A 25,980-nucleotide genomic window follows, 5' to 3' on the forward strand; every position below is an offset into this window, starting at 1 on the left:
CTTTCTTTCAATGGCCAGTTCAGAGTTACACCTGATTAGCTGATCCTTCATCAGTCAAACAACCATTGCCTCAATCCAAATGAAATTATCTTCCCTGTCATGCAGCAATCCACACATACATACTGTGGCACATTTTGCAGCAGAAGAATTAATTCATCTGTTTTTTCCATTCAATGCTAACATTGGATAGGGAGCAGGGCAACATGTTTTCATAGAGAACATGTTATTTTGGCTATGAATCCATTTGTGTGTGTGTAGAGGAAGAAAGGAAATAATGGTGTCATTATTGCTACATGCTTCCTTAGAGTAGCAATACCAAGGAGTGGAAATTTATGTAATTTACCACCTCCCTCTATCATTTATGTGCAAACATACCAAGAGTTCATAAAAGAAATGGGTTTTATATCCACCAAAGGGCAGTTTTCCATTCTCTGAGCCTGAGACTACAGAGAGCTTGGTGGTTTAGTCCTGACATCCTTTTTCCTAGGCCTGTGGGACTATGGCTGTACAATGGATCAATGAGTAGGAAGCACACCTGAGGCATCGGTTCCAGAGGTTGTGAAGAACAAGCTCTGGCCCTGGGGATTTGTTAACACAGGCTGAGCACTTGCAAAGCAATACATTTTAATTTTAGTAACAGGAGCAAAATAAGTTCAGTGGTCATAAAAGATTTACGAGCGACTGGCAAGAGCAAGCCCAGCTCGCTTGTACACGGTGATTTTATTGTCAAGAGAAGAACAGAGAAAATAATGGGTTTGGCTGGGCTTTTCCTTTAGTTGAGACAGCAGCGTTGGGCTTATTTTGCTGAGGGTGTTGCATTCACTGTCATTAATAGGCCTTGTTTCTTGTGTGGCGCGGCTGTGCACCTTGTTGGAAGCTTTCCTCATTAGTCTAGTTGCTCCATACAACAGCATGCCAGGATGCTTGAGGCTCCTCATTCTCTCGCTTGCAAAGGGAATAGTTGCTTGGAAGACATTTCATTCTCACTAGGAGCGCCTGATTTTTACACACACACACACACACACACACACACACACACACACCCTCTCCTGCTTGAGAGAAAGTGATGCACATTAAATGTATTTCATGAGGCTTACAAAGGTGTTACCTGTTTCTCTTCCCAGCTCCCCTCCTGAGGTCTTTGAAATGCTGCTGTTAGTGCTAAGGGGAAGAGCAGCTCCTCTCAGACCCTGGGGATTGGCGAAAGGCGGGACTGAAGCCTGCTCCAGATTCCCTAGGTGTTGAAATATTCAAGCCCCTTACTCTTGTCTGACATGTCAAGGCATGCTCTAAAATAAAACATTTAAATTAAGTTTAAAACTGCCAACTGACTCCCAGGCTGCATGAGATGCAGGAGGTCTATAATTAGATCTCCTGACATTTCTGCTTTTAGTTAAAAGTAGCCAGAGGCTCCAGCTTTGATTAGAGCAGTGACCCTGAGCCTCAGACCTGAGGAAAAAATTTTTGAACTCTTTTCACTGTGGCATTACCCCAATCTGTACTGTCTCCTAGTTATAGATCTCCTGCATCTCACGCAACTTGATACTTAAATTGGTTTAATAGTTCTTCCTTCTCTCCGGCTAGCCTTAGCAACTAGTTCTTTGAGGAAGGATAGCAATCTCACTGAAGTACTATTCACAGAAATGTTGGTGGGAAGCAATGATACTTAAACTGGTGTTTAAATGAGCTTGAACTGTATATATGTCCTCCTTGTGAATACAGTGGTACCTCGGGTTAAGTACTTAATTCGTTCTGGAGGTCTGTTCTTAACCTGAAACTGTTCTTAACCTGAAGCACCACTTTAGCTAATGGGGCCTCCTGCTGCTGCCGCACGATTTCTGTTCTCATCCTGAAGCAAAGCTCTTAACCCGAGGTAATATTTCTGGGTTAGCGGAGTCTGTAACCTGAAGCGTCTGTAACCCAAGGTACCACTGTACTAGCATAAAGTATAGTGGCACTGGTCATTTTAAAGCACTTCAACTTGTCTCATTCTGCCTTGCCATCCCTTCCTCTCTGCTAACTGCTACCTTCTCCTTCCCATCCTACAGGTGGCAGGGGGTCCATTTTCAAAGCCGCACCACCTCCTCCCATGAGTGGCCCTGATGGTCCTCCACTTGGTGCTTTGGAAGAAATACAGCTTGGGGAAAACCAAAGGAGTGAGATTGACATCTCTGATTTGGGATCTCGGAACTATGGAGCAAGGACAGATTTCTACTGCCTGGTGACAGAGGATGATATCTAAGAGATGCTGGAATTTTCCTTGGTGAAACTGATTATCACGATGTGCCTTGACAATGACAATCGGCTTGGGTAGTTTCTTTGATCCGTAACAACCAAATTGAGTGCTGTAGGGCTCTGTCCTGGGCTCCACACTCTTCATAATATTAATCAATTACTTAGCAGAAGGGGTGGAGGGGAATCCTTAGCACATCTATGGAGGACATGGAAATGGGAGGGATCATTAACACCTCAGAAGACAGGAATAAAATTCAACATGATCTCAGTGGGTTGGAAACTAGGCTGATTGACACATGAAGTTCAACAGAGACCAATGCAAAATTCAAATGCACATGTTTGGGTGGTGGGAATACCTAGGTTGGCATGGCAATAGTATACGTGAGAAGGATTTTAGCATTGTGTTTGATCACAAGCTGACTATGTATGAGTCAGTGATGTTAGATGACTGTAAAAACAGACTAATAAGATTTTTTTGCAGCATTAATAGAACCATGGTTTCCAAGTCACCAGAAGTGGAACTGTGGCAGTGGACCCGGTTACCTAGAGGGCAGGTGGTTTCCTGCTCTGGAAGTCTACACGAAGAGGCTGGACCTGAATTGATATAGTCCACAATATGGGTATCTAACCTGAGTTCATGTGGGCCCCCACCTAACTTTGTCTCATCCCCCAGCACCTCAGCACTTCGGTGGCAGCAGCAAGAAGAAACAAAATCAAAATTGACAGTGTTTGAATGTGACCAGCTGCATACCTGTGCATGCAGTGTGTGTGTGTGCGCACGCATGTGCATACATGCAGGAGTTAAGGTTAGTCAAGAGTAAATGCAGTCTTTGGGCCCAAAATGTTAGCCACTCCTTGTCTACAGTATCCCTTCTCTTTGGTTTTATATCACTTCAGAACTGTAATTGTTGGGGGAGTTCTGTTAATCCTGAAACGTGCAAGACTTTGTTAGTGCCTTATACTTTGATTATCTTTAGTTTGTATAACTACTCAGGATCAAGGGAAGTTGTTAGGAACGAATGACCCTATTGTATGTTCTTGGGTGAAGATCTTGCACTAGGTCACTATGCTGAGACCCCAACAACGTCTGTCAGACTCCTTTGTTTTTGCTAACATCTCTGGATAGCCCTTTCTATTTCAGAAATGGGCACTGATGACTGGCCAACATTAAGGTAATAGAACAAAGGAAAATAACAGCAATTTGGTCTGGCACTGCTGAGACCCTGTTGTGGCTGGAAACGTATCAGTCAAAAGCAGTGTAATGGAGGCAATGTCTTGGACAAAACAGATTAGATTAGCCATTTAGTTTCCGAATGAAAATCACATTGACAGCTGCAGCCCTTGGGTAAGTAGCACTTTCTAAGAGCTTTACAGCCTGATCCTAGCCACATTTACTTGGAAAACCTGCCTTAAGTTAGTTACGGTAGTTTGTGAGTACAGCCTTAGCAATACATTGTTGCCACTAAGTGCAGATCAATGCCTACGATGGAAAGAGAAGCGCTATAATGTTGATGGAACATCTGCCTGAACTTCAAGAAAAGCATAGCTATTGGGGGAGGGAGGATTTGAAAAGTAATGACACTGAAAGTTCAGAATGAAAAGGTCAAGTTTTACTTACGTTCCAGCTAACAAAATTGTCACAGCAAGTCTTAGAAAAGGTTGGCACATGGTCCTTTGTCCTCTGCTTCTTTGTTTTCTTCTGGCAAGGCTCTGAGTAAGTCGCCCACCAAAAGGCCTAATTGCAATAATGGCACCTCAAAAAGTATTTCTTAGGCTGTGTTTAGCTACTAATGTTGTTTGCTGCCTAAACTGTTCACTGGGCAGGTGTTCTTGCTTTAAAAACATTGTATGCACACCAGAAAGTGGCTAAATAAATAAATATTTTAAGCTAGCTGTTTTGTGGCATAACTAGTCACTGGGCTGTCAACTTCAGCCGCTAGAAAGCCGATGTCTTCAAGTTAACTGGCATCTAAAGGGTTAAGCCCTGACTTGGGAAAAACTGGAGCTTCTGCATATCAGGGTTGAGTTGTGTCAGGACTAAATGGGCACTACTAACTTGGTCCAGCAGCTAAAAACAATGAAAATGGAATTAACATTCTCATGGTCTTTATACGCACCAAAATTTCTTCCCAACCATGAACACTAGCACTGTCTAGTCCATTGGTGCTTAATCTTGAGGCCAAACTGGAAATATCACTTTATCTGGATACAATTCCTCTGAATACGCTAATGACTTTTGCCCCTCGCTTTCCTCCAGCCACAAAGAAGTCTACTTTAGTGAACATCTGCATGGGGACTCCTCTTGCTTCCAGTTCAGCTCTTTAGGTCACAGTAAAAGTGGTAGTTGTGTCCTGAGAAAAGAAATACAATGCACCATAAGGCTGCTGATCACACTTTATGTTTGCACGGCTCCTAGGTTACACAAATGAGCAGAACTGCCCCACATAGGTTGAAGGCTCATAAGCATATCTACTGAAGGCATTAGATATATTCATGAACGTGTTTGGTCACAGAAGAAAGGCATATGCACTAGTCATCTTTAATAATGGGGATAGTAACTAGGAGACAGGAGGCAGCCTTATTCCTTTCAAAATCATTAGCTAGCAGGAGAGGAAACCTCTTCAGTTACACTCTAATCAGCATACTTCTGAAATACTGCTTTCATTTTTAAGGGCTTTTCTGAGGTTAGTTTTTTAAAGGTTTTTTCATTTTGCTATATTTGTGCTAGTCCCAATTTAGTACCAGAAGCATGATATTTTGTTTGCATGCAAAAAATAAAATAAAATTGTATTTTTGAGGCCTGGGGATTTTGGTGTCTGTTGCCTAATAATAATAATGCATTAGATAACTTAATGCTGTTAAAAGCATTAGTTACCAATTTGAAAGCTGGCAAAGAGGCGGCACTATTTCATAGTGTTTTTATAGTTATAAGTTGACAACAAAGCAAGTGTCAAAAGAATTTGAAGAGCGTTTTACTAAGAACATTTTAAAAATCTAAAACTTAAATACATAAGAAGCAGGAAACCAGCCAATGAGGCAGTTGTATCTGTAGACAACCATGGAGTGGTTAAGATTGCTAAAGAGGGGGAGAGACAAATTGCAGAAAAGTATAATTCTTTGCATTGAACTAAACTACTTTTTTAGTTCATGCGGCGTAAGGTATGAGGGCTAAAATTAATTCCTCATATACAGTTGAAATGCACCCAAGATTCATTAAATAATAAAGATATGCAATCTATCACTATAACTAGGCTAACTAAAGGATAGCCATTCTCTCTCTCTCTCTCTGTGTGTGTGTGTGTGTGTGTGTGTGTGTGTTTTTGTAGGGAAGCCCTTTAAAAAGATATCTTCCAGTAAAATCATGAAAAGGATGTTAAAGAGAGAATTGTTACAGCTACTGAAGACAAGCCTTTTTGAGGAATAGTCAACATGGTTTCTGAATGCAAAAAAGTCCTGTATCATAAGTCTTTTGTAGTTCTTTGAGCATGCCAGCTGCCATTTTCTATGTGGATACAGGTAATCCTCTGGGCATTTTCAGTTTTTCAAGGTGTTACATATTCTCTCCATGATAGATATTCATTACAGTTGTGCCTTCCCTCAAAAAATCCTGGGAATTGTATTTTGGTGATGGTGTGGAGGATTCTGTTCTAGAGCCTTTACCCAGTTCATGGAATCACAATTCCCGGAGTTCTCCGGAGACAGAATGGTAAGCCTGAGTGGTAAACTCAAAGTATACATGCCACTGACACATGTAGAATATAGCATAACAAGAAAAAGTAACAGCAATAAATGGTCAAAGCCTTTATTTATTTAGCAACATCAATGAGTCTGCTCAGAATTAGAGAGCATGCACTGAGCATGCTCAAAAGTGTGCAAAAGATTGCCAGATTCAGAGGAAGACAAGGTTCTTAATAGTTGTACAGGAAACAGAATTTTTGCAGGTGCAACATGTCATACAGGGGTGAGAAATGCTGTACTGGATGGAATTCCTTGTATACTGCACCACTGAGTCTGATCACCTGATGGGTCAGTGAGCTGTTTTGCCAGTTGTGGTATATTTCTCTCTAGCAGAGGCACTGAAGAAGACTCAGTCCTTTCACCCACATGTTCTTTGATGTAGCATTTAACATGCCTATCTTTCAGTGCTTCAGGTTCTCATAAAACAAACAGAAATATATAATATTGAAATATTTTTATTTCAGAAGTTAGAGAAGAGCCTAATGAACAAAGGTAGGAACTAAATGAGCTCTTAAGAGCATATCTAAGAGATAATCCAAAGGTATAGTTACTACTTGCCATGTTCATTACAATTTAAACTTTAACCAGGTGTATTTTACCAGCAAATGGGCCAAAGGCTGTGGCCATCTTCACAAAATGACTTGTCTTTCCACTTTTCTCCCTGTGTTCATGGCTAAGGCTTTCAATCCTGCACCCAGGCTTCTCATTTGACAAACAAAATAGGGATGATTGTGCCTCTTTGTGGAGAGCAGAGGCAGGTCTTTGGCGAACAACATTAGTAGAAGCAGCAGACTGGCAAATTAGCAAGTTTTAATTACCTGCTTAACTTGCTGAGCTATGTGCATTTGTTGATACGTTTGGCTCCTCCCCTCTCCCAGACAGTTGTTAAGAGATAACAGCTCTACTTCTATGCTTGAGTGTGTGTGTTCCAAAGGGATAGTTCTACAATAACATCCATCCTTACTTGGAAATTAGGGGAGCTGTTTCCTCAGTTTTTATATACAGATGATCACCTCTGAAAATAGGAAGAGTGTCAGATGTTGGAGGAACTGGTGACATCACTATGCACCATGCAAAGGTAGCTATTTTACTAAAACAAGATGCCAGCTGCTTAATTCACTTTCTTAAGGTGACTTCAGCTTTTCAGTTGCACAGTTGTGATTTCCAAGGAAGCATACATAATGCTGTCAAAGTTAATGAGTTGTTAAAAGCAGCAATTTTACAAGATAATAGCCTATCCACTATACTGAGTAAAAACAAAAGCATTCTATATACAGTATGTACAGGAGAAACTTATTCCCTCTTATTGCCCCTCGAGTCCATCTTGGCTTCCCGTTGTGGCTGAGCAGAGTCTGGTCTCATATCTATGCCGGGTACAAATTTTAACAATTACAGCAAGAACGTCAGAGAGAGGATGCTGGGGTAGTTATTTTCCTCCCAAATACTGAAATCAGCTGCCATTCCAAGAGCAGCTTGTCTCTTAAAGTAAATGAACATGGCTAAATTAGGCCAAGTATTTTAATAGGTCTACTCTTGAGTAAAAATTAGTTGAATACCACCCATAGTATTTGCATGACTCACTTTGATAGTGACAGCTACCGAGAGCTGCTGCTGATTTATGTGAAAGGTAGTGCAGTTAATAGCACAACTACTCCAGTAAGAGAAACCTTCTCAATCAATGGCTTTCAGCTAGGCAGTGAAAAAAGCCTGTCAGATTGGTGGACATAGCATGTAGTGGGACTAGTACTAGATCCTACAGCCTCCAGCTTCCCCATTGGCCTAAACAGGTACCAGATGACAGCCATAACCAATATTTGTCTGCCATCACAGCCTCTGTAGTAACTTCCCCTTTAGCCAACATTCTGATAGGACATTCCAGTAATCTGCCATTTGACTGCAGGAAGGATATACCCCTGAGTGAAAGCTACTGTGAATTAGTTGTTATGTAACTTCCTTCATGTAGAATACTGGCACACAAAAGACAGCTTAATATTACTAAAACTTTAATCCGTTCATCTTGTGCCTTAACATATTCTATCCCAGCCAGTGTTGGTTTTACCCTAGAATCAAATACAGTTCAGTGGGCCAGTACCTGGCACTTTATAGCCACCAAGGCATTCCTGCCAGCATAGAGCCAAAGTAACATTTTGCGCAAAGCTGGCCAGAGACCAGCCCAAGGACCTCTTTTTCCCCAGCAGGTTCTAAGCCAGCCAGCACCCTTTTTGCATAATCCCACCCACCTCTTACTTCACCAGTGCTATCACCCAAACAGAAACAGTACACATATACAGTGTGTGTAGCTCCAGAAAATCCCGTCTTCAGGATACCTGCTATTGACCATACAAACTAATTAAAATGAAAAAATCCGTCACCCAATTCCACCATAAAACTATATGCCAAAGCATTCTTGCCCTACTTTTTGGTCAGTGCTAACTTTAAACATTGCATTTATCCCTCAAAATTCCATTAACAGGTTCAATACCACCAGAAACAAGTGGTTTTCTGGTGTCATATATGTAGAGCTTATAGTTCTCATTAAAATTGATCCATGCCTCAAGAAAAGAGGATCTCCTAGATCTTTAAAAGTGAAAAGGAAGCCCATCATTTTAGGGGTTCAGAGAGGATGGTGGGGAATGACCTATGAACAGCAGGACTTTTAGGAGGGAGAAGGAAGGCCCCTCAGCATCCTTCCCAAGACTGGAAGTCCTGCCATGACGTGAGTGTTTGTGAATTTCAAATAATGACTGGGGATCCAAGGGCATCCAGTACAAGATGTGAAGGAGAAGGAGAGTCCTGAGAATTTGCCTGGATGCTGACTCACGTCTTTACAGTTAAGATTTGTTTTTATGAAGATAAGATGGCCAGCAGAAGATGATGAGTTTCCAGCAGGCTTGAAAAAGAAACACTAATGAATAATTAAAAAATAAGGCACACCAGCCAAATTGGCCTGAGATCTATAAAAAGGAGGGAAGCTGCAGAGGGCAAGCTTCATGCAGCGGCGGCACAGTCCATGATGGTGATTCACTACAAATTTCATGAAGGGTTAGGGCTGGACAGTCCATTTCTGCATTCCCTTTTCTTTACAGGCCAACAAAGTCTTCTTTTCGATAGCCCTTCTGTAAAACACAGAAGAAGAAAAATATCACAAGGGCACATCATTCCACCCACCAGTGCCCTATTGATATAACACCCAAGATGGCACAGATTCTCAAAAGAACTGCTAATCTAGAATTCATATCTGTGATACTGCAGAAGAGAATGACTTGCAGCAGGGGGTGCCCCCTCCTCCCTCATAAGAGAAGTTTATTGTGCCTGATGGCTGAAAAGGAAGCCCCCCACCATGGGAAATAAGGGTGATGTGTTATGTTCTAATAGTGTGCTAAAATGTTCAAACATTTAAAATAAGGGGGAGCCCTAAAAACAAGTGGCACTTACCAAGCCCTAGGAGGACACACATTCCTGACACCTTAGATAAGTGCCATGATTCCTGGACTAAAACTATAGGTTATTGATCTATTTGAGGCAATATCCTCAGCTAAGGCCAAAATGGAAGCTGAACAAACAGCACATCTCTGTCACTTTCCTATTCAGTACTATAGGGCAAACCCAAAGCACAGCAGGTACTCACTAAGCATCCCTTGTTAAAGTTAGATGCAAAGGGGTATAGGGTGGGCTCCCATACTGTTAATAGTGGTTCGGATTAGGGGCGTAGAGCAGGTATATGTTTTCTTCCACCTCCATGACAAACTATTCGTACTGAAATTCCTTCCAGAAAACAACTACTAATACAGGCGTGCTGGCCTTTGTAGCTGATCATATCTAGAAGATACCTCTTCTCCCTCTTCTAGAATCAGAAATCTACTCATGCATATTGCAGCACAGGCACCCTATGAAGTCATTTCTCTTGTGATGTGGATGTCCAGGAGTGCAAGCTTTCACACTGCAGCAGGACTTGAAGGGGCAACCATACTTCCCCCTCTAGACTGGGCAGGAAGTCAGTTCTTCCCCTGTAAGTTCACTACGTAATTGGGAGGAAGGAACATACCGTCTTATAGTCCCGATGAAGCTTGCTGTACTGCCACATGTTGGTCAGGAGGCTGGAAGCAGCTCTCGACGACTTCTCACTGTCTGAGCTGGAGAATAAAAACAGTCACAACACATTGCAAGTGCACTTTAAGACATAGACTCTCTTCCTTCATAAACTATTGGTGGATTTTATACTAGGTTACATCATGTCTATTAGTGAACCACTGAGAATTAAGGTAGCAACCCTTAGACACATAGTGAGGAATTCCACATAACGCTAAGTGGGGTATGGACACAAGGAACAAGGTCTGCTTGTGCAGTGGGATTTAGCTACTCTCCTTCCCCCTTGTGCCCCCTAAACCTGTTCTGGGGGGCTCCCCCCATCTTCCAGAGCAAATGTAAGCGCATAGAGGAAGAGAGGGGGGACAACTCAGCTGAATTCCTCCCACGTACTTAGGACTAAGCCCTACTAAATTCAGTGATACATCCAATAGGCTTGGGCTACACTTCTGGAAGAAAATGGGTCTGTCTTAACAAATGGGCATGGGCTGTAGGAACAGACTCACAGCTTTGCAAATCCACAAACACTCCCCTTAATAGAAATTTAGACAGGAGGACGTACTGTTTAGCAGCAAGTGGACTAATTTCACACCCTTGCAATGGTATAGAGCAGCCAGATGGCCTAAAATGTGACTGAATATGGAGTTCTGGGAATTCAACTGGTGGTGTCAGCATATGGAATTGGAGGAGGAATCCCCAGGTCTTCCCCACCTGTCCCTTTTCTTCTTGATGTAGAATAGCTTCCGCAGGCCATCAAAGTAGACAATGTCACGTGCAGCAACAGGGCTTTCCACAACCAAGTTGTTCAGCACAGCAATAATGTTGACAACCACGTCTGTTGGAGGCCACTTCTCTCCAGAGCTGCCTGGGAGCTTCTCGATCAAATGACTCACCACCTTGGTTGCTGCAAATCAAAAACAAAACTGATCAGTGATGCAGGTGACTATAGGTGAAGCCCCAAGGAATGGGACACGCACCAGAAACACTGTGTGCATGGAGTAGGCAAGGTCATTCTGCATGGAGGACAGTGCCTCCCAGCTTTCTTCCAGGTCCTGGGATGGTGACCTTTGCTATATTTTCCAATTGGAATGACACTCACACATCTCATCCTTATTGCGCGCATTCCGGGAGAGATTCCGAATCAGTCCCGTCAGTGAACGAAGTTGGTGATGGTCAGCTGTGCGGACTCTGTCCAGCACTGGGTTCAGGATCCTCTCTTGCTCCAAAGCCACTCTGCTGAGGACACCAGCCCACTACAATGAAACAGGAGCCAGCAAGAGGATGAGTTGTTAGCCAAGTCAATAAAGCATCTGAGCTCAAGTTGCAGATGTGGGGAGAGAGATTCCCACATTTCCTTTGCTTATTGCTGCAACATTGTTTATCAAAAACCCTTGTGTTTAAGATGCCTCCATGGCAGGTTTCCACAGCAATTTAGTGCTGCAGCATAGAAAGCATCAGGTTATTCTTCAGGGGTGAGGGGAAAATAGAACGGGAAGCTTTCCTCCCAACTGTGAATTGGGGAGAGCTAGTTATGACAAATGACAGAACTGGCACTGATATTTGGTTATTCTTTCTCCTTCAAAGTACACTTCCAAAACTATTTAAATATTTTCATTGGCCTACATTAGGGAGTCTTAACCAAAGGTCCATGGATGGGCTTCAGGAAGTCTGTGAACAAAGTGCAAAAAAACACCCTACCCCTCCATTGCAACAAACGTTTGTGTGCATGTGTGTGTGTTTATGTGCATTTTTCTGGGAAGGAAGTCTATAGCTTTCATCAAATCCTCAAAAGGGTCTGTGGGCCAAAACGGTTAAGAACTATTGACCTATATACCTACAAGAAGTATTGGGACACTGCAAACAGAGAAGTCTGTCTGGCCTTCCCCTTCATCTACTCCCAGTGCTGAATGATCTATTGGTTCTTAGTCTTTTCTGTCCTAGCTATGTTTTGGATTCAAGTAGGTAAGGGAGGCCTTGTCATCTCTTTTCAAATTTTGCACAAGCCACCTATGAATGCCTTTCTTCTCATCATCTGTGACATGGAGAGTGAATTCTCACAGCAGTGCCTGTTCAGGTCTAAGGAAGGTAAGGCAGGCACAGCCTGCAAGGGAAGTTCCTTCACAGGCACCTTCTCTTCATGTTGTTTAGGAAACCTTTAGGCTGTGGCGGTGTCAGTATTACGAAACAGAAGCTGGGGAAATGCTCAGAGCCTTCCCCTTGAGTGTGTAAGTCAATAGAATATATACAATATTCCACCAATGGGTAGAAAAGTCCTATCAGTTCAACAGTTTTTAGCTAGTCTTCAAAGTTTGCCATCTTAAAAAAACAACCCTCTAAGTGATAGACTGAGAACACTTTCTTGAGCCGCATTCACCCTGCTTAATTTCACACCATTTTATCCCAGTGTACCCAACAAGACTCTTGGTGGGATGTTTCAAGCTGTTAACCTTACCCTCCGGTCTCCTGCTGTGATGTTCTGAAGAGCCCCAGAGGCTGCCTCCGTGGTGTGCTTGTTTAGCTCACATCTCTGTAGCAGCCTGTTGTACACTCCTATAATTTGAGGGTTCCACAGCCACTCCATCCCTTTGGGATCCTTAGAGACCTCTGTGAAAGTCACAATGTCTGAGTTCATGTGGAGCTTGGGAGGGAAAGAGAGAGAATGTTCAATGACCATTCTATGGGGGTCTAGAGAACCGTTTTCTACCATATCACCCCCTTCATACCTCGCCCAGACCTCAGCTCATGCACTGTTTCCACCATGGCTGTCATCCATTTCTATGGATACAGCTTCTCACGCCTTAAATCCACTTCAGTCTATTTCGGGATCTTACTCGCTTCATAATTGCTTTGCATGTGTTCACTTCACTGTATCATTAATTCCCAGCATTCAATGTGAAAATACTGGAAGGCGCTTACACCTCCACTGATAACGCTCTGGATCTCCTTGGGGGATGTCACCCTCACACCCTGAAAAGCAACTTCTATCCTAGTGCTTAGTTCGAGCAACAGGCATGATGAGGATCAAGGCAACAACTACTGATCTGAAAGTTCTTCCCACTCATCTCTGAAATTGGGGGTTTCATTGTAGTTACTCAGAACCAAGGAAAATGTCTTCACATTTTCAGGGATACTTTAACAAACTCTTACTTCATATTCTGAGGGTGGGGGGTGAGCGGCAACAATAAAAACACATGTTTGGGCAGAGCCCGGGCACAAATTAAGCTATGCAGACTTCAAATGAACAGACCCCTTCATAGGCTCACTTCACCATCTCTTAACATAATAACAATAACAATTTATTATTTATACCCCGCCCATCTGGCTGGGTTTCCTCAGCCACTCTGAGCAGCTCCCAACCCAATATTAAAAACACAATGCAGCAATTCCTTACCTTAAGCAACACTTGCTGCCAGGCCCTTCTTTCTATCCCCCATAATAACACCATTTGCCCTCTCACCTCTCGAGCTCTCCTGCCCTGTGGGCTGAAGCATCCAACCAGCTCGCTAGTCATGGTTGGCCCCTCGCCCCTCCTTTGGCCTTCCAGTCTCTGGAGTGCAGAAGGAGGCATCTCATCATAGAGACGGTAGGAGAGGTTGCGCAGTACACAGACGGCATTCTCTACACTCTGTAGGGACAACAAAAGCGGGGTGTGCTTTTAAACGAACCATTTACAGCAAATTTTCCAATGCAAAGTATTTCCTTTTCTTTCTTTTGGCAAGCCCTTAAGGAATTATGTTTTTAAGTGGTTGCCGTGGATTGTATTATAAGATGCTATTCTATGTAGATTTCAGTATTTTATGTATTTGTGTTTGATTCTTCTCGTCAGCTGCCTCAGGCAAAAATTTGGAGAAGCCCCAAATGTAAAATATTATGCATACACACACACACACACACACACACACACATAATTTATATTTTGCCTTTCCAGTTTTTTACTGGAAGCAGCTTACAAGAAGACTCCTCACTGGCTTTGGAGTCAGGATAAGGGATATGGGCTACATCTGTGCTTGGAGACATCTGCACTACACTTCTGCCAAGAATGAGAAAGGCTAGGAATGGAGATTCCCAGGCAGCTCTGACCCAAGGAGCAACCAAGCATATTTGATTGTATTGAACCAGTGCAGCCCAGGCACAGAAAAATGCATTATTTCATGGTCTACAGAAAACTTAGATTATTTTACTTAGATGTATAGAAACAGTCAAATTCAAGTCTTTTTAAACCCACACATCACATTTTAGCTAACTTGTTGCTGCAGATACCCTGAATTTTAATGGAAGAATTCAATATACTCTTATCTGACCACTTACAAGCTAATACGACTTTTATTCTTTCTTGTATTTTATGTTGCCCTTCCTCCAAGGTCCCCATTGTAGCATACATGGTCTTCTGTGATGTAGGTTAGCCAAGTATCAGTGCTTGGCTGAAGATCATCCTGCGAGTTTCATTGCTAAGGGCAGATCTGAACCAAGGACATTTCAGCCCTAGTCTGATGCTCTGTTCACTACACTACATGAATAAGGGTTGCTTTACACTTTCCATTTTTGGTTGTACACCAAAAATTCCATATGTATGTCTAAACTGAAAAGTGTAAAAAACACATTTAACACACACACGCCTTGTGATTGGCTGTAGCACCAATCTGAGTGTACACTTGTTGGCAGACCTTGCTTTGTCTACGTGTAATGTGTGAAGTGGCTTGCCGTGTCTTTGGACTGCTTCCCAAAGTCTGTGTGAAGAGCTCATGTCAGGAAAAGTAACAAAGGAAGTTTTGACATATGGCAAGGGTGGAGAATCTTGGGTCCTCCAGAAGTTGCTGAACTACAACTCCCATCAGCCCTAGCAAGCAAGGCCAGTGGGCCAGTGATGATGACAGCTGTTATACAGTAATATATGGGGGGAGGGGGCAAAGGTTCTCCCCACCGATTTAGGGCGAGGTCTCCTACTTGAGGCAGACTATCCCGCCTTTCACTCCCTTTAAGGAGTCTCAAAGCGGCTAACATTCTCCTTTCCCTTCCTCCCCCACAACAAACACTCTGTGAGGTGAGTGGGGCTGAGAGACTTCAAAGAAGTGTGACTGGCCCAAGGTCACCCAGCAGCTGCATGTGGAGGAGCGGAGAAGCGAACCCGGTTCCCCAGATTACGAGACTACCGCTCTTAACCACTACACCACACATGCGTGAGGCAGTCATACCAGAGAATAATACTCTGAAAGCCAGCAGCATCCATGGATAATTGATGTATGTTTTGCCCTTCCTGTATTATGATTAAGATGGCTTAAGAAACAGATGCCTTCTGCATGCTCTCTTTAAAAACAGAGTAATTTCCAAAACAGAATTACTCTTGATTAGAACATGAGCCGGGATCTAGAAGTCTGCTGCTTCTCTGCCACCACCTGACAAGAACAGATCTGGTGGATGTAAGGAATAAAAGCATCGCCCAGCTTGGTACAGAAGAATGAAACCACAACCTCGGCTTAAGAAGATGGCCCTCAATGATTTAGGGAGAAATCATTCCACATCACAACTGTTTACATGTACAAGAATAACCACAGAGAACTTGGCTTTGGAATAAAGATCTCTTGGCCTTGTGTAGATAATGGTTCAGCCACAGCCACAGCACATTACAAGACAACCAGCTAACAAGGGGAGGACTCACCTTGTCCTCTGACTTCCCTACTTCTAGTGAGCTATTAATGTAATTGACCATGGAGTCTACCAGCCCATGGCATTCACGCATTTTCTGACGAGTTTGCTGGCTGGCAGAGCTAAGATTCCTAGAAGGGAAACACAAAAGCATGTCATCACAGGGAATAATATTCCTGTCACCTGAGACCCGCCATCACATCTTAAAAAGGTCAAACTAAATAATATACTAAATACAGAAAGCAGGAGATTCTGCCAGGTACATATCAGAGGGAAGCAGCATCTCTCGGGTAAATTATTCTGCTTGACCTGGCAGCTGTATATGTATAAGGCAGAGAAAGAACATGATCTTGACAATGGAACCCCAAAAGTAGGCTGCAGACCTAACCCTACTTACCTGAGAGCAAGGCCTGTTGAATTCAATGGAAATTTTCTCTGAGTAAACATAGTTAGGAGTGCACTTTGAGTCTCACTGTCAGGGGCAGCCAAATGAGATCCTTGCAAAGAGAAATGGGCAGGGCTGCATTGTCAGTCAAAGTGGCCCATTTTACAATCCACGACACAGCCCCATAAGCTATTCATAGACACCGCTAATAAGTGTGACGTTCTTGGCTTTAAAAATCAAAAGTGCCGTTTCATTGTGTGCATTGTTTAACAGTTAAACATTGCTTAACCAAAGTGCATTGTTTAACAGTCCCCTCCCAACCCCTTGCTTCTGTCCTGGATGGTGCACCAATTCATTGTTCATGCCATCTTAGTCAGCAGCAATGAACTAAGAGAAGGACAGAGTGCGAATGACAACATTGGTGCCAGCTTACACTATGGACCACTTTGACCTGCCATGGAAGCTTTCACAGTGTAAAAGCAGCGCTGGCTCTGTTTCTTTAATATTGCTTCACCGAGGATACTGAAATATTGCCACATCATGCATAGCTTTCCCAAGCTATAAGGTATTATAAGGATCCAATAGCCATGGAATATGTCTTTAATTTAGTAATGAGAAATACCTGAGGAAGCCAGTAGCATTGTAGAAGATTTCTGCCTCTGAGGCATTTTGCTGGATAAGAGCAGCATTGCCTGTCCCAGAGAGGGGAATCAAGACCATGTCTGTGAGCTTCTCCAGCGTGTCACGGGCCAGGCGGTCCTTGAGGTTATCGCTGGAAGACAGATTCCAGAGGATGCCTGCAGAACAATGAGACAAGGATGTGTAAGGAAACTTCACTACAGAAACCACTACTCCACAAGATGGGGAAATCCACAGCTTTCTGAGGAACTAAGCAGGAAGTAGTGTGTTTTTTTCATGCCTAGGTGGCTCCCATGTCCTATTAAATCATCATCACTGTGCAAAATGCTTCACAGTCTTTACGCTCTTGTCGTCAGAATAAACCTGCAAGTTAGCCCACACATACTTTAGCTTCACAGATAGACAACTGAGGCCCAGTTTACAGGAACATTTCCTGACATGTGCCAGCAAAACAGCAGGTTGTGGAGATCAGTCCTATGAAGGCTCTGACATCCCTTGACTTGGCCTGCCACTTCCTGGGACAACCCAGGCCTAAAAGGTGTTTCAAAGCATTCCCACAAATACTTGTCATGTGGAAACATGGCAATCTGCCACAGTGGCTTCCCCATGTCACCAGGCTGGCACAGGGCAACTTTCTCAAGGTCACCCAGCGCACCTATTCTCTGAGCAGAGCTGTGAAACAAGGTACCTCAAGCCCCAGGCCCTTATTTTCTTCAGTTCTTCATAAAGGGAAGAACTGTAGCTCAGTGGCAGAGCATCTGGTTTGCATGCAGAAAGGTCCCAGGGTTCAATCCCCAGCATCTCCAGGTAGGGCTGGAAATCTCCCCCATATGAAACCCTTGGGAGCTGCTGCCAGTCAGTGAAGACAACACTGAGCTATACAGACCAGTGTTCTGACTTGATATAAGGCAGCTTGCTATATGTTCCTTTCCTATGAATCTCTGAATAGCACATGGCTTGCTATCTGCTGAATGGTTTTACTGGAACTCATCATACTTCATTTGATTTGGGGTTCTATGTACTGTATAGGGTGTTTCCTTGAAGTTGGTCTTGACATCTCCAGACAGCCATCCCTTTAAACATTAAGAGTAGCTAGCAAGCAGCCTCCCACACTATGCTATTTAAAGTACAGTTGAAGTGAATTGGAAAATCAATGTAAAAAAGCAAATATCAATCAACCATGTTCAAAACCTTCTTATAAACCCTGCAAAGCAATTAACCAGTTCCAAAGGGATAAAATAACAAAGCACTGAAAATCCAAGTATCTGCTCTGCAAATTTTGCAAGAAGCAATTTCAAAAGAATAGCTGTATTTGCCACTCAGTTGTATGCTTTTCTTCAATGGGCAAGGTGGCCTCAGGATTCCAATATACAAACATGAAACTCTTTGGACTGATATCCTGGGATAAGTAAGAAGACATTACTTTCCTACTTATCAAATGAAACAAAGACAATTTTCTATCTACATTAGTATTGTGAAAATGATGTACCACATGATGCTGTGGTTATTTAAATATATAAAATACTGGGCGGGTTGTTTTTTGTTTTTTTTTTAAGATCTATTTGTTCTGGCACGTTTTCAAAGCTCAAATCCACAACTACAGAAATTTCAAAATGAACAAAAATGCACCGTTCAAAAAGGGGGACATATTCTGATCTCCTTGTGGTGGCAGCACTTCCTTCTATTCATATGGTTTCCAAGGGTATACTTAGCTATTTTGGAACGGGTGCTTGAAGTGTTGATTCCTTGTGGCAAATGGATCATTTGAAGGTTCCATCCCAGTACAAATATCAACATGTGTGTGTGTGTAAGATAACTGCTAATTTCAGTGGGCCCTCCATAGATGAAAATATTAGAATGTTGAGCTGTTATCTGCTAACCACGCAAATCAGCCTGAGTGACAGGATGAGACCAAACAGCAGCCCCAGCAACTCCTCCAAGAAATGACAGCAAGAGAAAGATGCAGACAGACACCATGTAGAAACTTGTATGGATCCAAGCCCTGTAAGACTGTCAACATTACTGGGATGCTTTACTACAAAGACAAGAATGGTTGAGTCACACAAACTTGTTGGAGCAAGACAGCCCTGCAGGCTCTGCCATGTGTCAACCGTGTTCTTCCAGGAACTCATCTAACCTCTTCCCTGTTGCAGTTCCTCAAACCTGAGATCTTTCCTGCAGTACTGACAGGATAATGTCTGACTTGCTCAGCTTTGTCCTGACCAGCTTGCTCTTTTTTCTTTACCTCTACTGGGATGCTCTACATCAACAAACAGACCAGATCCTCAGCCAGGCCCAGCACCATCTTTTGGAGGGGAGTGCTGGGCCATCTGCCCGCAGTGTCCCCCAGCACAAACCAGCCCCCCCAATACCCACCATCACTTAGTTCCTTGGGCTACAACCACTGGGCTCCCTCTTCCCCTAGCTCTGACATGGGCTCATAAGGCACTGCTCCGATCGGGTAAGCTGAATGGCAAATGCAACTATGAGCTCCCACTTGAATTCACAGGTGAGTAGCACTGGCAGGAAGGCTGTAAAGGGCTGGAATCAGAGCAGCCACCAGGCTCCCAGCACATTAAGGTGCTGCTGAGGCAAGGGGCAGGGCAAGAAAAGTGTCAGTGCTGGTGTGCATGGACCCCTGGTTCCACTATGTTAGTAGGATCAACAGATATTCTAGATACAATTTTCAAGGAAGCAGAACACACACACACACACACACACACTGCTATTAAAATATGCCCCAGAGAAAAAATGCATAGTCATTTTGAGAAACAGAGTAACACAATAGGCAATGGGGAGAAATCAAAATTTTACTAGGGAAGCTCTATTTAATGGAGAAATGAGATAAATCAGGATAAGTGAGTGCTTGGTTCTCACAGAGTTTGCATTACTGTGGAGGCAGAGAAGGAATGAGAGTTCAGCCCACAAGAGTGCTTCCAAGAGCCAATATTCATTCACACATGAAACAAAGCTAACTGTATACACCTCATGTTGGGACTGGATTGGGAGCACTAAGACATAAACCAGGGGGAAAGATGTTGCAGTTCTGGAGGAAGAAATCTGTATTTATACAGATTTTAGTATGAAAGGGCTAGGCAAGTAATTGGGTGAGAGAAGATAAAGAAGACGAGGGAGGAAATTCCCATAAAACAGTGAGTGGCAGGCATGATAAAAGGAGTGAGTTTTAACCTGCTTCAGGAGAAAACTAAAGGCATGGTGCAGATTTGGATGGGATTTATCCAGACTGAGATTGTGCACTGGTGATGATGAAGGATTTGGATTATAGGGAAGGGAACTATTACATAAAAGCTAGCAAAGTGAACAAGTTTGTCTGATTTAGAAAGTGAGCCTTGCACATCACAGCAATTCACCCTGTCTGACTGGGACAAGTGGAACCACAAATCAATAAATGCATCAGTGCAACGTTTGCTTTAAATGTTTTCAGATTACTGATTTGCCTATGACATGCCTCAGTAGGATACCCTGTATACAGGAGAGGTAAGGAAACATGCCCACAAAACATATTATAAATTTTGTCATGTGGGTTGCAAAAAGTGGGAGATCAGCATGTGTGCGCGCACACACACAGCTACAGGCAGGCAAGAATGCAGTTGTCTTGTCTCCTCCCCACCCCCAATCCATATATACCAGCAGCAAAAGGCTAATCTCATGCACAGAACGAGGTATGCCCTGGGCTGTGATATCTGGGGATTACTCTTTCCATCCTCTGATTGTATTCAGCTAAAGCCACTTTCACAGACTCCACCATGCTTGTAATAAGCGTTAAAGCTCATTGCATCATAGCTCCTAGACCTAACTTTCCCATTAGCCTGGTATTAGATTAGACAATCAGAGCCTGTTGGGCAGGATTAGGAAGGCCCTTTTGTAACAGAAGCAAATGTAATCTCTCCTGTTGGCTGGACCTCTATATTCAGTGCCCTTGCTCTCTCCCAGCGCAAAAGACAGCTGCAGACAGGCTGGAGTCAGGTCCCAACCCACACCCTGGCCCTCCCTACCACCTATATTTATCACCTTCCTTTGCACACCATGACATACAGAGCAACTAGAGTGCGTAATCTGAGGATTTGGAACTCCCTCCCCCAGCCCATGAAGCTCTCCGGATTCTGCCAGGTTTTATGTTTTCCTCTATGAGGATTTGCTGGTGCTTATCCCAGTTCTCTTTGTGAATGGGCACGGGTGCCAATCTGAGCTCAGAGAGTGTTTCAATAAACTGGGAGTTGCTAGTGTCCTGCTGATTTCTTCTGTTCACAGATTAGTGTGCCTTCAAGCTTTTTGTGAATTGAGAAATGAGACACCTGGAAAATTTGAGCTGAGTTGCAGGGGGTGGGGTGGGGGGTAGGAGAGCGGCTAGTTCTGAAGGGGACCTGGGACAAAAGGGAGGGGAGCAGCATAGAGAAAAAAGTTCCGGATGTGAATGTATCGTGGGCAGTGCAAAAGATGATGCAGGTGCAGGCAAGGTGATTCATGGGCCAAATGCAATTAAGGTGCATGGGAAAAGACCAAAGTTGGTCTTCATATACAAATTCAAATACATGCAGGTGTGGGCTGATCTAGTCTTATTTGAAGGTGGGGTGGGGTGTAGATTTATTAACAGCAAAATACTGCTCAAATGTAGGCAAGCCCTTACTTTGCATGCAGAAGGTCCCAGGTTCAATTCCTGGCACCTCCAGAAGAGATGGGAAATTTATTTATTTGTTTGTTTGTTTGTTTGTTTGTTTGATATACTGCCCTATACCCACAAGTCTTAGGGCAGTTCACAGGATAAAATCAGCATAAAGGTAAAGGTAAAGGGACCCCTGACCATTAGGTTCAGTCATGAACGAATACATAATCAAAATAACAACCGAATAACTCACTTGCCTGAAACCCCAGAGAGCTACTCTGTGTCAGTGTGGATAAAACTGAGTTTGATGAACAAGTGGTCTATGACTCTAGGAATTATAGAGACATATTTGGATTTACTTACTGGCTTTATTACGACTTTGCAGTACTGCATTGATTTCATTGTCGTTTGTATTTTACTTCAGTTGCCCTGGTAGCCACTGGCTAAACGCAAATGTACAACATAAAACAAATACAGTATTTCCATGTTCTTGCAGTTTTTGGCTCTGGTTCAAAGTCAGTTGCATGTGTTAGCAATGCTGACCTTTTTGGACACAGGAGTTAAGAGCCCGGTTCTATGGTCCACTTGCTTGGGGATGCCACCAAAAACAGTTTCCCCAAGACATGTTGTCTCCTTCCTGCTGGAATATCTGACCACTACCACAAGGATCAGGGCCACCATGTTTCTGCTCTCCTAACAGTGGTAGCCAAACCCATGGAGAGCAGGCAGGCAGAATCCAAGCTGCAGCAAGCACTCCTAGGAGTGACAGTAGGGCAGGGGGCTACTCATGGGGAGACTATTTGGGGCAGTAGCTCTGTGGCAAATATAATGTGCAGCTCTAAGCACTGGAGAGCTTGCCTCATCATAACTTGCCCGATGCAAACTTCTCTCACCTGTGACATTCTTCCGCAACTCATCATCTTGCTCGCATAAAGTGCGCATCAGCTCATAGATCCCGTTTTCTTCCACCAGGGCCAGCTTATTTTCAGCATTGTCATAGATGAGGTTGCGCATGGCTCCAGTGGCATGGCGCTGAACCTCATGGTTGGAGTTGTTGAAGAGCTTCACTAGTTTGGGCACGGCTTGGAGGCTGCGAGCCTGTTGAGGCAGAGAGACAGGGACAGAAAGAGTAGTACACTTGTCAGAGAGAAACAAGAAAGCAGGTCTCTGCGTGGAACTTTTCAGTATGCCATGCCACCTAAGGCTGCCTGCTCTGTTCTCATTCCAGATAACTTACTCATCCCCACAGGCAAGAGCCCAATGCATCAGAATGTGTGCTGTTGCAGGCTTTTCAATGAGACGTATCAGTGACTAAACCTGCAGTCCACATTGGTCCCCCTGGGAAACAAGCTCAGGCCCTGGGCATGGCCCGTTCCTAGTATCGCCTTGGGATATGCCTCTGCTGCCTCACCTGTTTCTTGGCATCATTGTCGCTATAGCATTTGTGCTGGATGTAGGCAGCTCCAAGCACCTGTAGGTTGGGGTCACTGGCCATCAGGTATTTCACCGCAGAAGGGAGATCAATGTCATCAAACCTGAAAACCAAGGCCTAGTTAGAGGGGATAGTGTTCATTTTCCCATCTTCACCTCATTCACATAGAGCTCTAATATCTTTATTTTATCATGTTTGCAGATTGGAGGTATACAAAGGGTTTTTCTTTTCTTTTCTTTTTTTGCAAAACCAAAAGTATTTTGTAAAAAAGGGGGAAGGATAGAGGGGTTTGGAATTGAGAATTAGATGGCAAAGGAGAAGAGTGCAAACATGCATGAAGGACAGGAGGGTCCAGCACAGCAGAAAAGCACACTGAGTAACAACTGCAACCTTTGGCCAGGCTTACTCTGTTTTCTGAACCCTTACTATTCGGTTCTTGCAGTTCTGTGCCTTTCTTCCCTAACTGCAATGGCTAGAAACATGCTTTGTTCTTCAAAATCATGAGACTGGAGAGTCTCAGAATGAAAGATACCAGAATGGATTCCAGATTCTGTGCTTCCACAATGGATATGCTGAAAACAGAAAGCAAAGCATAGTATTCCACCCCACCCCCACCAAGGGAATTACAGAATGGGTTTCTGGGTTTTCCCGTTTTTATTCTGTCTCTCACAGCTACAATAAACCTACCATTAAAATTATGGACTCGTCATTTCTTCGTCAGAGGGCAAACGGGCAAACTTAGCAAGGGATCAAATACTTTTTTCCCCTCACTGTAAGTCAACACCCCACTAGCCATAAACAAGTGGATGGACAGAGGCTGCCACATTGCCTTGGCCAGGGGTAGGCAACCTAAGGCCTGTGGGCCGGATGCGGCCCAATTGCCTTCTCAATCAACGTGTTTTTACATGAGTAGAATGTGACCTTGTATTTAAAATGCATCTTTGGGTTATTTGTGGGGCATTGGAATTTGTTCATTATTATTTTTTTCAAAATATAGTCTGGCCCACCACATGGTCTGAGGGACGGTGGACTGGTTCACGACTGAAAAAGGTTGCTGACCCCTGGCCTTGGCTTTGGCTTCAGGATGTTACATTCAAAGCACCCTAACATGAAGTTTGGGAATTATGGGGGGAAAGAAGAGTAGAAGTCCAATCATCTTCCTTGAAGCACCATCAGTTGTACTTTGCTGCTAGAGTAAAGGGATATTTCCAGAGAGGGACAACATTCATATGACTCACTGAGCAGCATTAAACAAGTGATGATCAACTACTTCAATAAAAAAAAATCACCAAGGCAGGAAGAACACTATGCTCTGTGTCCCTGATTGTTCCTCTTTTTTTAGACCACCTCCGCTGGGAACAGAGTGCCCCACACCCTGCAAGTAAACCGCAGGACACTCACCCTCCAGAGAAGGACTGCTGAGACATCAGTGTGTTATGACCGTCGTACATGTCAATGGCACGCAGGTCTTGCAAATGGTGGTTGGAGTCAGCCAAGCTGCGCACAGAGGGGGCACGGGAACTGCGTTCCATCATTCCTGCATAGGAGTTCCCAGCCTGAGAAGCCTGGACCGTGCCATAGGTGCCAGTGCTAAGGCGGGAGCGGTTGTTGCTCTGGAAGCGCTGCAAGGTGCGCATGGCTGGCGCGCGGATGACAGGCCTGTTCTGCGGTGCCTCCACACCATCCATCCAGTCGATGGGCCCCTTCATGCCTGCATTGGAGCCGGCGCTCATCTGCCTTTCAAAGGTGTAGGATCTACTGAAGCCGCCACCTGCCCGGTTTTTGTAGAGAGCTGCCTGGGCTAGTGGATCCAGCTGCTCAGACACAATGCTGTAGTGGTCATCCACACCCCCAGGACTGCCTGGCCCATCTGCCAGGCGCAGGGAGCGCAGGGACATGGTGTCATAGTTCTGATGCCCCCGGTAGTTCCGCTCGTGAAAAGACCTGGGGCGGGGGGCAGTGCCGGCAGACTGAGACATTGCGTAATTTGGGCTATAAGCCAGGCCCTTTGGCCCAACGCCATTGCTGATGGAGGCCATTCTCTTGTTGGGTCTGAGGTCCACCGCTGAGCGAGAGGACCAGCTAGTAGTTTTCATGGTGCTGTAACCTTTCTTTCCAGCTGGTGGTTGGTACAGCTACAATGGGAGGAAAGAAGGGAGTGCAATGTTTATTTTCAAAAGGAGATAGATTCTTCTATCAAATGAAATAATGCAGAGTATTTGGTTTGTCCTGCAAATGCCACACCCCAGCGGCAAGGTCAAGTGGGGTCTTTCCATACCACCCATTTATTTGCCCTTGATGGGCACCATCCTCAGTGAACTGGCAGGCCACATTCTGCTCTCAGTTAACAGCCATGCTGCTCTGCACAGAATCTTAAAAGCTGGCAGAGCTGGCTCTGACACCATCACTGGGATATTTTACTGAAACAATCGCTGCAAGATTGCATAGTACCATGGGGACTAGTTTTACAAAAGCAGGGAGGGCAAAAGTGGGAATTAGATTCCTTTAACACTGGTGGTAATCATCACGACAGTCATCATCACCCACAATCGCAGTTCATTAGCAATCAATAGGCAGCAGAAAGAGCTGGGTTTTTGAACTTACAGAGCTTTTGGGGGCTGTGCCATTTGTCTGGGATCTGGAGCTGTAGTGCTGCTGCAGAGTGCTGCATTGGCCATTGGTGGAGTTTCCGCCTGCAGGACAAGAATACATTGAGCTCACTTAGCAAGGACAGTATTGCTTTGTTTGGCAAACAGTCCAACAGTTGGGGCAGCAGGACAGCAACTGGCTGGAGCTGACAAAACTTGGAAGGAGAAATACAACATGCATGAAAATATCAGACTTTACCCTTAAAATTCTAGAGGTCTGGACTCTGGGTCCATGGCTGACCTCAGTTTCTATGTTAATCAAAACAAGTGTCTTGGCTTCAATTACTCCCATGTTATGTTTCCCAGTTAATCCTGGAAACTAGTTTATACTGTTACACGGTTGGTTGTTCTAGCCTAATATTGTCCCCTCAGATTGGAAACAGTTCTCCAGGGTCCCAGGCACAGGTCATTCTCAACCCTGAAATGAGAGATCCTGTTAACTGGAAATGCCACAGGCTTACCCTGGGTGTCATGATTCCAGAATGACCAGGACACCAAAATAGAGACTATAGCATCACCGGCCTAGGAGCTACATCAGGTTCCTGACTCT

At 44.0% G+C, this 25,980-nt stretch overlaps 2 protein-coding genes across 7 annotated transcripts in view; one reads left to right on the forward strand and one right to left on the reverse strand.

Annotated features, from left to right (window-relative positions):
• SIGIRR (single Ig and TIR domain containing) overlaps positions 1–4,126 on the forward strand; it is a 37,551-nt gene extending 33,425 nt beyond the window's left edge. For all 5 annotated transcript variants that reach the window (XM_079970245.1, XM_079970243.1, XM_079970242.1 and 2 more), the window contains one exon: positions 2,049–4,126. In XM_079970245.1, the coding sequence (XP_079826371.1) occupies positions 2,049–2,242 (194 nt within the window). In that variant the 3' untranslated portion in view covers positions 2,243–4,126. The remainder of the gene's footprint in view (positions 1–2,048) is intronic.
• A 1,897-nt stretch (positions 4,127–6,023) lies between these two features.
• PKP3 (plakophilin 3) overlaps positions 6,024–25,980 on the reverse strand; it is a 67,455-nt gene continuing 47,498 nt past the window's right edge. For both annotated transcript variants that reach the window (XM_079970234.1, XM_079970235.1), the window contains 12 exons: positions 25,387–25,475; positions 24,184–24,917; positions 22,762–22,885; positions 22,244–22,448; positions 16,710–16,884; positions 15,716–15,833; positions 13,517–13,684; positions 12,512–12,697; positions 11,159–11,312; positions 10,771–10,963; positions 10,019–10,106; positions 6,024–9,089 (listed from right to left, as the gene is read on the reverse strand). In XM_079970234.1, coding sequence (XP_079826360.1) covers positions 9,054–9,089; positions 10,019–10,106; positions 10,771–10,963; positions 11,159–11,312; positions 12,512–12,697; positions 13,517–13,684; positions 15,716–15,833; positions 16,710–16,884; positions 22,244–22,448; positions 22,762–22,885; positions 24,184–24,917; positions 25,387–25,475 — 2,270 coding nt within the window. In that variant the 3' untranslated portion in view covers positions 6,024–9,053. The remainder of the gene's footprint in view (positions 9,090–10,018; positions 10,107–10,770; positions 10,964–11,158; positions 11,313–12,511; positions 12,698–13,516; positions 13,685–15,715; positions 15,834–16,709; positions 16,885–22,243; positions 22,449–22,761; positions 22,886–24,183; positions 24,918–25,386; positions 25,476–25,980) is intronic.

The sequence above is a fragment of the Podarcis cretensis genome (genome assembly GCF_951804945.1).
Source record: "Podarcis cretensis genome assembly, chromosome: 1".
NCBI lineage: Eukaryota > Metazoa > Chordata > Lepidosauria > Squamata > Lacertidae > Podarcis > Podarcis cretensis.